At 38.5% G+C, this 15,437-nt stretch overlaps 1 protein-coding gene across 1 annotated transcript in view; it reads left to right on the forward strand.

The window, feature by feature from the left end:
• Positions 1–15,437, forward strand: part of pde10a (phosphodiesterase 10A) — a 54,602-nt gene continuing 39,165 nt past the window's right edge. The window contains exon 1 of the mRNA XM_053332936.1: positions 1–94. Coding sequence (XP_053188911.1) covers positions 22–94 — 73 coding nt within the window. The 5' untranslated portion in view covers positions 1–21. The remainder of the gene's footprint in view (positions 95–15,437) is intronic.

Consider the following 15,437-nt stretch of genomic DNA (forward strand, 5'->3'; position numbering starts at 1 on the left):
CACTCAAATAGGGAGCAGCAAATGTCGAAGAAACGGAAAAGTCCTGACGACCAGGATTTTGAGGAATCTCCGACTGCAGGATGCAGCGATCAAGGTAGGAGCCATGGTCATAAATGACAGTCTGAAAGTTGAAGTGTAGCACAGGATGTAGGAATGTGCTCTCATAGTGAACTGGTCAAATATCTCTATAGAACATGTGTGTGTTGTAGGAAGAGATTCAGAGACATCGAGAATTTGTCATACCATCATTTTCCAGGATGCACTGTAATAACTCTATGAATCCATAGTGAAATGTCCGTATTGCCTCTATCCTCCAACAGTATTTTGATCCCTAGAAAGCAATCTTGTGTTGGTGCGGATTACTTTTATAATCTCCTGTCAGTCCTCAGTGGATTCACATTGTGTGACATTTGGTTTCAGAACAGAGTTTCATTTTCAGCTACAGGAGGAAGTGTACTGTTGTTAAATACAAACTGTAGCATCAGATTCAAAGTCATAGAGGCTGGGTGATCTCAGCTAGACTGGTAGTAATGATGTCATTCAGGCAAGGAAAGACCTGTTGATTCAAAAGTGAGACGCAGACATATGCAGTATGATGACCTTCCTACATTATTTATTTGAGTGGCAGGGGTTAATGTTTGTAAACCATTGTGCAAATTCAGAATATCAAGGCCAGATCTACCATCAGAGTGTCCCTGATGGGCACCCAGGGGTCCAGCATGCTAATGGGGCCTTTCATGTACACAAATAAATTAAAAAATCTATTTTTTCTAAAAGTTGTGATTTAAAGTATCAACCCGACAGCAGAGAACACTCACTTCATGTAAATTTCCACTGGTAAATCCGGCAAAATAAAGATAATTTTCATTTTTGAAAAGGACTGACCAAAGTTCATATTGTACTCTGACATAGAATGACGCTGCTACACATATTATCTCTAGCAAACTGTGTTGTTACAGGTCAGGTCCCTTTGAGATTAACATCTGGGAGCATGTGGTAATCTTAATCCAGTCACGGGGATGATCAGTATTCAATGTAAATGTGGGTGAATTGTTGTGATCGTTGCACCGTGAAAAATAGCCACCCTGTTCTTAGAAATATGCTCTACTTTCTTTTTCCTTAAAGCCCCGTGAGCTCATGTAACTTAGTCTGATACCACTTACTGCAATGTATACCGTGAGTTTGCATATTGATGATTTACATGGCCAAACTCAGTACAGCTGGGTTTAGTTTCTTCTGTATCCCTGATTGTGTCGTTGAAAACCCTCCAACTTATCCTTGAACTGAAATTCAAACATTAAGGCCAGCTTTTTGAAATATACCTTGTACGGCAGTGCAGCCGCAATTATGCTGCCAAACACATGACAGGACTTGTAAGTTCAAGGCCAAGAACAGTATCACCTTCAAGCAGAGCATCATCTAACCCTAACCCTTACATGAAGACTAGGTACATGAGTGGAGTTTCTTTCACATCACAAGTTTAAAATCATGTCTTGACTCTCTTAAATCACATTGAAACTCTGAATTTACTCATGGTTTGTGCAGTGATACACCTTTGAAATACTCATACTCTTTAAAGGATAAGTTCACCTAAAAAAAAAAAAACTTTAAACTTTAAACTTTAACCATAATGGTCACGAAACAATTTTATGTGTCACTCTGGAGGCATCGAACATCTATTTTGTTTTTTAATTGGACTTACACAACTGTGTCAATCTCATCAATGCTCATCATCATTTTTGTAAGTATTTTTCATGTAGCTGGCGAGTCATACAGGAAGATGATGTTGACATTCGTAATCTCTCCCACTAAATTCCGATTGGTCAACTGCTTCTCCAAGTGGCAGAAACATCTTTCAACTGGCACATGGGTTAGGGTTAGGGTATGTTTGAACAAATCTGAGATGTGGGGTCAGAAACCATTTCATCAGCAAAACATTTGTCCCTTTCATGCTGTTAATCTGTTTTGAATGTAATTTTCTACCCTATGGATGCCCATTTATCTCCATTCATTGCATTGGAGTGGAGGCAAACATCTCAGGGGTAGATTTCTTAAAAATCTGGCAAATAAAAACAAAGCCTATCTACATGGAAAGACATCACTCAGAGTAAAATATGGTTTGTTTCATTTTGTTGGATATTTTTACAGTCTATGGGAGAAACTAATACTTGAAGACTAACACTGGCAAGGTCTTAGTATATACAGTATAGTTTTGACATTTTTTGGATAACCAATCTGTGAGATTATACTTCAATTCTGGGACTAATCATTGGACACTTTCACCATGGCACTTTCTGATATATAGTTTTATTATATCTATTTATTTATGGACCTGATCACTACATAACATTGATTTGCTGTTGATACTGATATTGTAGTTGATTGTTTTCTAGCTAGTTTCACATTGATATATACATTTCTTTTTTTTCTCTACCTCACTATGATATTGCATATCCCCTCAGGATCAATAAAGGACTATCTTATCTTGTCTTGGCTCATATGCAACATTTGTCAGGCATCCTCTGGCCTGTAGACGTGTTTGTTTGTGTTGAAAATGTGACCTGTTTGCATCACAGTCTTTGGCTCTGTATCTTTTTGGGCCCACGCCCAAATGAGAGTTTCCCTTGGCTAACACGGAAGGAGAGTCGGGCGCTTCCTTCCCCAACTGTGCTGGGCATCTGTGCCTACTTAGGGGGTCCACACCCACTGAATCCCTCCCACTCAAGATCTTGCCATTGTATATGCTTTGATGTAGGCTTGCCGTTCTTTGGGACACAAATACAGGGACATTGTTGAAGCATATGTTGGCCAAATTCAAAAGAGTAAAGCAGTCGTTCTGTGCACTGTTGAGACTCAGTATTAGCATAATATAATTCTATATGGACAATTGTACAGCTTGTGAGGGAACCAGAGAATATATTGTGATAATATATTATAACTAAACCCTCTTATATAAAAATGGGGCAGTAGTGCATGATCTTTTGTTTATCTATAGAGTGTCTGTTGCAGGTTATCATGAATAAAAAAGGCTTTAATACTCATTGGGTGGATCTGGCAACTACAGGCAGGTAATAATGAACGATTTTATGACAATTTTATGTTTCAACCATTCCAAACCAAACAGATGCTGCTACAAAAAGCAGACAAGTACAATAAAGATAATTCATTCATCATCATGGGCAAAATCTGAAAACTAGAACCATTCACTATTGCGCTGTACTGTTGCTGCTCTATTGTCGCCTCTGAGCACTCAAGCTCCTATTTTCTCATGGAGATCGTTTTTGTCTGCTCAGATATCCATGGTGACTCCAGGAGAGGAGGTGTAGAAATAGGGGCATTGAGATTCATATCAGGACCACAAAGCGGTTTTTGTCTTGCCTCTTGGTGTGCAGCCTGGACCTGACGATTACAGGGCCACTCCTGGATGCAACCCCCCACCACCACAACTAAGCACCAGCTTTCAGCTGGCCAGCTCTCTCCCATTACAGCAGATAACAGCTAAAGCTACAGATGAACCTCGACACCTGTCCCTTAGTTTAACTGGTATTTTCCCACTGTTCTTAAAGTGACCATTAGGTAACCTCAAGATGTAACAATTACTCTGTGTTAACGTAATAAAGAATGTATCTAGAATATGGACTGGATGCTCCACTTCCATGCACTCACATACTGCAAATAAGATATGAAAAACTGCTACTGTTTATAATGACACTATGAAAGCAGTGACAATGAAACAAAACAGTAAAGTTGTGCACCATAAAAAACAAAACAATTAGCTGAAAGATGCTAAAACACTCTTTACAACTCAGGGGAGAAGTAGAGTTGGGTGATAATTCTTTGTCAGAGTGACCAGTTTCTCATTACATGTAGTCATTTCATCCATTGGTAATATAAAAATATGGATTAGTGCAGCTTTAAGATTTTATATATCATAAGATACATTAGGTATAGTACATGGTATATACTATAGAATAATACAAATAATAAATTTTATATCTAAAAGAGAGGTTTAAGTGATACAAGTCCATAAAACAGCTGAACTACAGCCATAAAAATGCAAAACTATTCATTAGACAAATTAAAAGACAAAATGTGTTTGATAAAACCACCACATTGTTTTAAAAGCAGAGTTTATGGTGGGTAGCAGGATAACAACTCTACCGTGTTGTCTTTGTTTTCCTGCATTAGAGCCTTTTAGAGCAAATAGTTGCCAAATATCCTTCCCACTGTAACAATGACAGCTCTCCCACCTCATTAACAATAGGAAGAACATTACAAAATGGCCTCCACTCACAGAAACAAAAGGGCCCTGTTCCTCTGTGACAGGATATCAGCGTGGTCAAGGCCAGTTAGAGTTTCTTTTTCGATCTACATCCACCCCTGCTGTGCTGCTGACTGTTGAGACTAAAGTCTTAGATCTTGTGGATTGGTTTGTCCTCATGTATTAAGGAGCAGTTCAGCATCATACACCATCATGGTTTTCCAGCAGTGCACCATGTGTGTCTCTTTAGCTTGGCTCCGTGCCCACGATGCTAAAAGACTGTGGAAGTGCATTAGTGGCTCGCAGGGCTGTTTGCCACTCTGGTGACGCCACAGAGCACTTAGTGTATAAACCACACGCAACGTCATACACATCCAAACACACACGCACTTCCTCACAATTATTCTTATACATGTTCTCGTCTGAAGATGTACAGCAGCTGACAGCAGCCTTGAGGGGTGCAGCTGCAGACTGTTTGGAACAAGATCAACTTGTACAAGAATACCACTTAGTGGTCTTAATGTGAATTGCAGGTTGCAATTGTGTACACAAAGATTTGCATTAAGAAAGAAATCTAAATGTATATATTTAATTAAATATGTTACATTTTAAAATCCAAACAGAATACTAACCTTTGACCTCTCTTTAATTTCACAATAGTTGTTAGATGCTTCCGTCAGGGTGTTCAGACAGACACAGGGACACTAGGTGGGGCCAAAGTATAAAGATGAAATTCAAGGAACAGCATTAAGGAAATTCACCATGGAGCAGGCAATCAGTGATATTTCATATTGAAGCTTTTGTGTTTACAGAGTTGGTAAAGATTGCTGAGGGGTTCCACAGAATTATAGATTTTTATGATGGTATGATGTAAAAAGACGTTTCAACACCATAGTTTTTGTTAAGTGGCAGATAACAGAAAAAGCAAAATAATCTAATTTCATTGTTTAAGTGGAAAGAATTGTTGTAACATAAAACCAGGGTCATTGATTTTCAATTTCACAATTTCAATTTGACTGCAGTGTTCAGCAAGGGCGCATCATACAATTTAATTTTTTAATAGTACAATCGGATTATAAAATGCAATAAATCAGAAATAATACTACAGCTGTGAAATATAGCATGAATAGAGTGCTACATTTTCAAATTTCAGTGCAAGTAAGGAACAAGGCAAATATGTGTGTGCGTAAATGTATTTAGTTCATGAATGGATTGTGTCCATGCGTCCGTGTGTTATCAGTAAACAGGCAGACCTGATGTCTGGCTGCTCGGCCTTCTTGGCCTGGTCTGATGTCTGCTGTGCAGGGAGATTGACAGGCCTGTACGTCAGCACCCATATTTCTCACCTATGATTCATACTGACTTTGTTTGGCCTCTGATGAGGGCTGCAGGCAGCCAGCTACCGCTCGTCCCCCTCCGCCAGTCCTCAAATTCTTTGAGCTCAATATGGAGATCTTTCTTTTTCTCTTTCTCTCTTTCCTTTGAAGGCATTTCTTTTTCTGACAAATGCCAAAATGGACTTTTATGAACTTATACAAATGCATGTTAAAGTCAGCACATTTCAGTGAATCTGTCTTGCATCAGTCACTGTAGGGGTTTTCAACATTGGGCTCATTTAAATTAAAATTAAAAAAAGAATTAGCCTATAGTATGTGGAAATGTATTATTTTAAGTAATTTCACAAACATTAGAAACATTTTATGATATTTAGCCAAAAAATTGACAACTAGGCTGTTACATTACATATTTGTCTAACAATTTAATTGTTAGTTGTGTAAGATGACAACTGTTTTTTTTTAAATCTGTGAAATCAAAAAGAGCAGGTAAAAACTGAAAATTATCTATATTAAAAAAAATGTTTTATATATTTTTTAAATTGTAAATGCTACAATCTGTGTTGCTTAGTCAAAGATAATTTCCTCGTGGCGTGTCCACGTGTAGTGCTTGCACAAGGAGCAGAGTTAAACAGTCAATCGGCAGCGCCTCACTGTATACACACCATCCACCGTCATAAGAAATACACACTGACAGGCTGTGTGACATCACTCAGCTGTAAGTAATGATCCAAATGCGTGTTTGGTGGTTACATTAAAAGGCCTCCATTTGACCGGGACGTTCAGTCCTAGGTGTTAGCATGTCAGCTCAGAGAGCAGAACACGTGTGTTCAACAAGAGAGTGAGTGCCCAATGGTGAGTGAGCTGGTAGCATCACATAGCATCGAGGACGTTGTTTGTCTTTTGTGGAGCCAGTAACTACTCAGTATGTGTGTGTGAGTGTGTGTGAGGTTCAGAGCCGAGTGATGGTTTGATGGGGAGCTGATGAGGTCATGGCTCATGTCTCCAGCTTGCGTCACCACCTATAGATGTGACTCTTGCTGGCTGAGCTGCAGCTGCTGCTCTCGTTGCTGTAAGAGCGTCAGAAGCACACAAAAAAAAGCCCACATCTGATCATGTTTTAGTTCACAGATTAAATAAAAATCATCACACAAGCAGACCTACTGTAAAAACCTACATTTGTCAGATTAATAAATGTATTATGCCTTGAAACAATAGATTTAATATTTCTAACTGGCCAACATTTGCATCATTCTCATGTGCACATATCTGAAGATACACATTAGACTTCCTGCGTTGCCTGCAGTTTTACTAGATTGCACAGTGAAGCGTTTTACATGGCTGAGTGACGTCAGCAAAGCGTATGAGCACTGTTTGCCCCCCCCCTCACCCCCACCCCTCCACCCCCTCACACACTCACACACACACACACACACACACACACACACACACACACACACATTTGACCAACAGACCATCATAATAATCATCCTCTAGAATTACAGATGTGATAATCTAGGTCAGAAGTGGTGCCAACAGAAACACCGCCCGCTAATCTAAATAACTGGGATTTGCATGCGTGAGTGTGTGTGTGTGTGTGTGTGTGTGTGTGTGTGTGTAAATATTGGATTGTGTGAAATAAAGAGAGTTAATTTAAATATGGGTTTTTGTGAATTTATTTCTGCATTTGTGATTGAATATTTCTTTGTTCAGCAAAATACAACAGTTTTAGGATTTTGTTACTAAATTTAATGAATCTGATTTTATTATATATATATTTATTTATTCAATATTAAATTTGTGGTGAAAGAAATCCATTTTTAGAGAGAATAATGAGAAATACCATTAAGTGCTATGATAAAATAGTGTAAATATAATGTACAGTATTAGGTATTTGTGGCTTTATTAGTTATACATCCTTTGATACTAATTTAATTTAGCTTCCTTTGGAAATGTTGGCACTTGCGTCAACTATCAGGCTATGAGCTGCATTTACTTAAGTACATACACATTTGAATGATGAACAGCTTAATGTTATATAAGGAATAATGTATGAAAAACTGTTCATATATGAGAAAATGTTTAAAAAACAAACACACACACACACACATACAGAAAGAAAGATAGAGACATTTTTTGTGTATTCAGAGTAAAATCTTTCACTGTGGTTATAATTTAAGGGGAATTAAATACACATCCACTATTGAGCTAATTTAAAAGTCATTGAATGGTGCGGTATATATGTGTAATGCACATAAATTACATTTTACCCCAAGTGTGTGTGTGTGTGTGTGTGTGTGTATGTATGTGTGTGTATGTCTGTGTGTGCGTGTGTGTGTGTGAGACAAACGTTCAGGCAGGCATAATTTGTGCCAGCTCTGTGACGTAGAGGACATGAGGCCCAGGCGGGTGCTGTGAGTGGCAGTAACAGCATCTCCTGCTTGAGCCTGCCCCATCTCTGACTTCATTGGCTCCAGCTCTGACGCAGATAGAGCCCCCCCACCCCCTCCACCCTGCACACTTCTTTCATCACGTTTTTTTTTCTTCACCCATTTAAATGTTTTTTTTTTATTCATGTGCTTTCTGCAGTTCCCTCCACTGCAGCGTTCCACACAGCTCCACATCACATATCTGCACCACCTGTCCATTGTGCACTCTCTAAACGTGCTTTCTCTGTTTTCTCTCATGCACTGATAGAAACCTTATCAACATTTCTTTCATTTAGTTCTTGCCATATTATCCACACTAATCCTCTTACCTTTTGAATTTAATTGTGCAGTATGAGGTCTGAATCACAGTGAGCCACTGAGAGCATTAGAGGTGTTATACGGTCACATTAAATTTGCCAGCATGTGGCACACAAGTATAAGACGGCTTCCACTGTTTCAGTCAACTGCTGCATTAAAACTGTTGAAATGTACGAAATGTACGATGATGTTCATCATGGATCACGTTCAGTTTTTCAGCCAACGGCAGTTTGTAAGTGCACTCATATAATGAATACTGTAGCACTGAAGAAATAAATTGAATATTACAGATCTTGTTTATCATTATACATATTATATATACTGAAGGGCTTTTTAAATAAGCCCTTTAGCTTTCGGAAAGGAAAAAAAGATTACCTTTTTTGTCGCTCATTTACAGGTTTCCAAGCAAAAAGAAGAAAAAGAAAAATGTACTACAATTATTCACAAAAGTGTGAAAAGTGTTTAATGGGGAAGGGAAAGTGAAAAGAAATAGACATTATATTATCTCTCCTTTCTGTGATGAAATACTGTAAATAAGCCATATTGATACAGATTGGTGATGTGTTGTAAGATTAGCCATTTAGCCACCGCTTGACACCATCAGTCTACAATTGACGTATAGTTGTACATTTGAGTGGTCTGCTCAACAACTGTGTGCCTGAATGCTCTGAATTAAAGTAGAGGACTTCTGGCAGTTCTGCATTTACAAATGGTTCATTTTGTAGTTGGAGTGCACTCTGCTGCTCTGAGTGCTGCCTCATAAGCTGTCATAACGAACCAATTCATCATTATCAGAAAATATCATTCTGTAAATATCAGGTCAAACTGGTTACACATATGAACTTGGAGAGAGAGATATAGTTATATACTATTATTAATTGCAATTAGCTAAAGCTCTTTATCCTTCATTCTGTGATGTAAGAAAATGCCATGTTATCATTTATTGTAATCACAGAGAGAATATTAGCTAAACTGTAAATTCTAAGATCTCTAAAATGTCAGTGATATATTGTTATTAAAATGGTTTTGAACAGAAAAATGTTTTATATTCAGGTATACTTTTTTTTTTTTTTTTTTTTTAAATAACTTCCACCTTCCACAAAGTTAAGGTGCTGTTGCTGATCAGTACTCATTCATTTTGGCATCAGTGCACTGACATTGGAGCACAATAGTAAAAAACAAATTAAGGACATATATATATATATATATTTATACAATACTTATTGTTCCATGTGTTTCCCTTTTCCTTTTTTTGTAGAACAGCTGTTTTTCTTACACTGCAGTCCTAGTTCCTGTTAAGTCCTACTGCTGGCCTGTAGTCGGTGTAAACAGCATTTTGCCTCTGCCAATCCATATGGAATCACTTTTATTTCTTCACCTGACCACATGAAGCATCACTGGAACAGCTTAAAGAAAACCATGGTTTATTACAACTTGGGTTTTATGTTTCTCTGTGGGTGCTCCGACTTCCTCCCACAAACCAAAAACAGGCAGGTTAGGTTAATCAGTGACTCTAAAATTACCTGTAGGTGTGAATGTGAGTGTGAATGGTTGTCTGTCTTCATATACAGGATGTTAACCCTGTGATTGATGTCAATACCAGGGTCGGCTCCTTCACAACCCTCTAGAGGATAAGCAGTAAAGAAAATGGATGGATGGATGGATGGATGGATGGATGGATGGATGGATGGATGGATGGATGGATGGATGGATGGATGGATGGATAATATCATTCTAATCACCAAATTAATAACTTGTATCTGGGACCTTGGTGACATCACACAAAAAACAATCCATGGGGCAACAAAACACTGAGATTATCAGACAGACTTTAAACAAACCTACACTTAACTTACCTACCAAACTTATTTGATTTGATTTACTTTGAAGACTATAATGTTATCTTGATTGACAGAATTGATGTCTAGAGCCACAAAAATAAAACTCAAGTCATATAGGTTGTCAAGACTGACCAGTAACAGCAAGTGAAATCATTTTACTCCCAGTTAGGCTGTGGTGTTGAGGCAACACACAAAGGAAAAGGCTTGTTAGATATTGGATGTGTAGAGGCCTCCTTCAAAAGAGTTTGCAAATGGGAGCAAAATGACTATATGTTAGAGATATATGCAGTGGAAGCACAGCGGACAGCAGAAGTCCATATCACACAATACACCATAATGGAAAGAATAACACTGTGCTTCAAATAGGATGACTCAACAATCAGCTCAACCCCAGACCAAAGTTGGGACCATCATCCTCTTCAGGGTCCCGAAACATTTTCAGTGAGTCCATAAAAGGCAACTTTCGCCATATCAGCCTGTTTCCTGTTGACAAGCCAGTGCTGCGCCTCTTCTGGAGGGACATACAGGCAGCTGAAGAGCCAAGTATTATCAGTGGACACTTGCCCTTGGGGACACAACATGTAATCCCTGCTGTGTAATCTACAGAGTTGCTCCATTTATGACAACGACGCTGACAAAAAAAGCAACCATTGTCTGTTACAGTTTCAATGCACTCGACTCTCATTTCCTGTCACCATATTCACCAAGCGGAAGGAACTCCTCCAAGATTCAACATAGTCATACCAGCCACAAACTGTAGGCTTCAGGCTACACAACGACTGAGAAGATGTCTCAAACTCAGAAGGACTCCATCCCAGAGTAGATGGAGCTTCAGAGATGCAGTGATATTCCTCATTGTCCCGACTTTCTCCTGGTGCATCAGATCAGTAGTCTACTCCTTCAGAATGGATTATTTTGGCCTCTTAAGTTGTTATGGTTGTCTGTAACTCTGAAAAATACATAGCCTGACCTAAGAATGCCTGAGTACTTGATGTGTGTATTTGGATATCATTGACGGTTTGGATCCAGATTCCTACTCCACATCTTTAAGAAACTTTATGCAACATGGGAAACCATGTTGGGCAATCAAAAGATGCAAAGGGTTGTCTGGTTGAACAGAAAATAATTTTGGCTTCGAGTTTTGCTCCCAAATAGCCAACCTGGTTCTCCACATTGCAGTTGAAGGCATCACAAATGCTAACCTCTTAGATATTTATTTAGAGTCATAGTGGACTCAGATAAGGGACTCCATGACACATGTTCTTAACCTGGACAGGATGGATACACCAGGATAGTGACTGTAGTAACCTAACTGATACACTTTATGTCCTCCAGACCATAAAGTTTGTGGTCATGACCAGCAGAAGTGATGGCTGTAAATGAAAGCCTAGACTTTGATGAATTGTGATGACACAATTCATATGCACAGAGTCTGAGGAACCATTACAATACTGTAGTGTAATACTAAGAGAAGTCTCTTTCAGCTTCCTTCTATTCTCTCTTTTGGTCATGCCTGCCTTTTTCTGTGACCAACAAAAGATGAATAAAACTAATAATGGAAATAATATGCAGTAAAATAAAAATAAAGAAGCAGATAAGAGATAGATATTTTGGTGAAATTCAAGTCAGAGAATCACATTAAGGACCTGCAATTTTTTGTACTACTTGTTCTACCACTTCTACCACTACCACTTTTCTACCACACAAAGATAACTCGTGTTGTGTTTGTTATTAATGTTTGCTCATTACGATCACCATGCTGATGCTGGTAATTAATTGGCTAATTTTGGCACATATTACAAGACCAGTTGCATTTATTTTAGTTATTTCAATTTTGATTATTTTATGTGAAAATGTTAATTGTTCATTTTGGAATAAAAACTTTAAAAAGTAATAATTCATTCTGTCTATTTAACCAACCATGAATTACTTTTAAATCTGCAAGTCACTGAACTTTGGAATTAACTACTACTAATCTGTGTGCTTATCAATGCTGAATTAAAATTATAATTATAACAACATTTAATAATGTAAATATTAATATGTCTCTATAATATGTATTCATGTCAAATATCTTTACTATTAATTGTTAATCTTCTATTTACTGTATCTACACACACATTGTATTTGTTGTGTGGCCACCATAATCAAATGTACACTATGTGTTACGTACGTGCTGATACTACGTCAATGTAATAATCCTCTAGTTTATCACTTGCATTTGCTCAAATATTTTGTTGCACACACACAAGCCAAGGTCAAATTAGAGGCATGCATTTTTTTTTAAATGTGTGTCCTTTTGACCCACTGGAATCAAGACTCCTTTTTTTTACATATAAGACCACAGCAACATACACTGTATTTGGTTACAGGCAAGAAAACAATGACTATGTTACATAATTTGCCATAGACATCCTCAGAAAGGTGAGAGGAGGAGAAGGAGAAAGAACAATGAGATAAATGGCTATGATGTCCTAATGATGTCTTAGAAGAGAGAAAAAAAGAAAGAAGAACATTGAAAGAGGTTCAGAACATTGAGCGATAAACAAAGATGTCATCTTTTCTCCTGGGACTGTGAGGATGTCTGAGTGAGCAACAAACCTTCCCTCTGGGTACGTCTAATATACTACAGTCTGACAGCCGTTATTCAAAATGGCAATTATTAAGACGACAGAGGGCAGGTAATGATGTGCTGTGATTTCTGTTTCCATTAACCTAAATTATTCACCTATCTCAAATTTGTCCTAATGGATCACGGTGCAATGACGTCTATTGACGTCACATTTGAGATGATCCGCATTGCAGTCGCATGCAAATTTGTGCATGCCAGGCTTTGTGTAAATGTGGAACTCTTTTTTTTTTATTATGCATTTTCCGACAAATAAGAGTAAACAGAGGCAGTAATATGCTCATTGGTTGTTGAACTAGTTGCGAGCCAAGCTGTGAAGATGTGCATAACTCCCTCAGCCCCCCAGGGACCCTGTATTTTCATGGGCCTGCCTCTGACGTCAATGCTCCGGCTGTCCTGTGGATTGTCAGAACAGACTATTCAGTTGGGGGGAGGGGACTGGAAGTCTCTGTGGTGTGTGTCTGCCGCATGTGATGTGTGTGAGTGTGTGTGCATATGTGTGCCTATGTGGATGTAAGTATGCTCCTGTGTGTATATGTGTTCATGTTTGCGTGTGCTTGCATGTGATCTGTAAATGTTTCACTTGCATCTGGGGCGTGTGTATGCTTGTGTGTGTGTGTATGTGTGTGTATGTATGTGTGTGCGTGTGTGTGTGTGTGTGTGTGTGTGTGTGTATGCAGTGTGCAAAAAGCTTGTACAGTGCCTTGAATCAGAAATGTGCTTAAGTGGATGAGGTCTGTAATGTGGGGGTAGGGGGTAAAATTGTGTGTGAACAAGCGCACACGTCTGAGGATGTGCAGCTCTTGTGTTGGGGAGACAGAGGCCGTAGTCATCAGGAGGATGCTTGCTAAAAACAGCCGAGAGGGGAGAACGGTTAAGCATGGCTGCCGACCACTTCACTCCTCAGTCAGCTGTTGATCCCCCCGCGGACAATAGCAAATCTGCTCTTTCACCAGCGGCCATAGGAACCCTCTCTTCATGTGACACACACATCCCATATCAAGACAGATGAGATTTCAGTTTCTTTCATCATCACCTTTTTGATGTCCATAAATTTTCTCTGTAACACACATGGTATCCATTCACAGATGGATATGGGATTTGGTGGCAGGATAATGTTGACAGAGAAAAGAGTGCTCACTGGCTGTCCAAATTGATACAGATCAAGCCAGAGAGAGCCCCAGCGGACATTTTGAGGTTTTCTCGGGTCTGTGGTGCTTAGTTCATTTAGTCCGACTGTATTCTAATAAATAAAAAGATACTGTGAAGCAGATTTAGCCACAAAATCTCATCAAAAGTCATCTACTAACCTGCTTATAAGCTATCCTCTTACGTAATGTCTGTATTTTTTTTTTTACATTATCCTCAATCAAAATCACCAAGTACGGTATTTCTATCAAAGAACCTTTATTGTCATGTATCCTGTACAAAAATCTTGTCATGGGGGTGACGGTCGTAGTACCAGTTTGGTAAACTACTCCTTTAGTTGTCCACCAGAGATGCCAGGCTGCTCCCTAGTAACCAGCAATGTGTCCCTAACAAAATGCAGCTTGCTTTGTGTACTTAAAATAGTACAGGAAACATCTGACAGCTCAAGATTTGTTGGGCCCCTTCTGTTGCTTTTGTGTCTTTTTCCAAGTACTCATATATACTCCTATGTGCCATTTTTATACATACATTAAAAGATAATAGGGCACGAATTATTACATATCTTGTTGTCCATAAAACAGTATTTGTCCATGTTGGAGTCCATGTTGGAGTAATATTATGGTACTGAGGTGGACTCACTCACAAAGATGAAACATTGGTTTTATATGTCAGGTCAAACTGGTTGGTCTCTTCCTGTTGTATAATAATTATTCCGGCATGAAAACGGTTGCTTTGCCACTTATGAGAGCTGCAGATCAGCAGGGTTCACTGATGGGTCACACAGACAGAGTTGTGGCATCCCTTGTGATCTACCGCAGTTCTTCATCCATAACCGTCTCACATAAGCTCATAAACTTCCTGTCACGAAAACTTTGCAGGGAACATTTTAAAGTATTTGTTTTCCATATGAGTTTCCGTACATACGCTACATGAATTGAGGCAGGAAGCTCAGATGAAACAGCCCTCTCTGTATCTTAAACTTAAAGCTTCTTCCCATTTGCTTCTTTTTTTTTTTTTTTTTTTTGCTACATTTAACAATTTTGTATCCTCCCTTTATTTAACCTCATAAGTTTTGTGACAATTCAGAATATAAAAATTAATTAAAAAAAAAAAAAGTATTCTTGTGTGCTTTTTCCACATGGTATAATGTATAACCTCAAATAAAAGGCTGATTATGTGTTGCATGTGAATAAACAGCTGCTTTCAGTCTCCCAAATTCATGGCTATCAGAAAATATGATTAAACCATTATTAAATTAACATATGCATGATTTGTTACAACACACACATCACACTTAAGCAAATCAAATGGCAGCATCATAGCGTACAAATATGGAAGATACACTGTTTGATGACTGTAGCATGGAAGTTATTTTTACATTTAAGGGCTTTTCCCATCAGGCTTAAACCAAGGGAAAAGCCACAGAGTGTGTCAGACAGACATTATGCATACATTATGTTACACTTGACCTCTGAA

Source organism: Scomber japonicus, chromosome 14 (assembly GCF_027409825.1).
Source record: "Scomber japonicus isolate fScoJap1 chromosome 14, fScoJap1.pri, whole genome shotgun sequence".
NCBI classification, from domain to species: domain Eukaryota; kingdom Metazoa; phylum Chordata; class Actinopteri; order Scombriformes; family Scombridae; genus Scomber; species Scomber japonicus.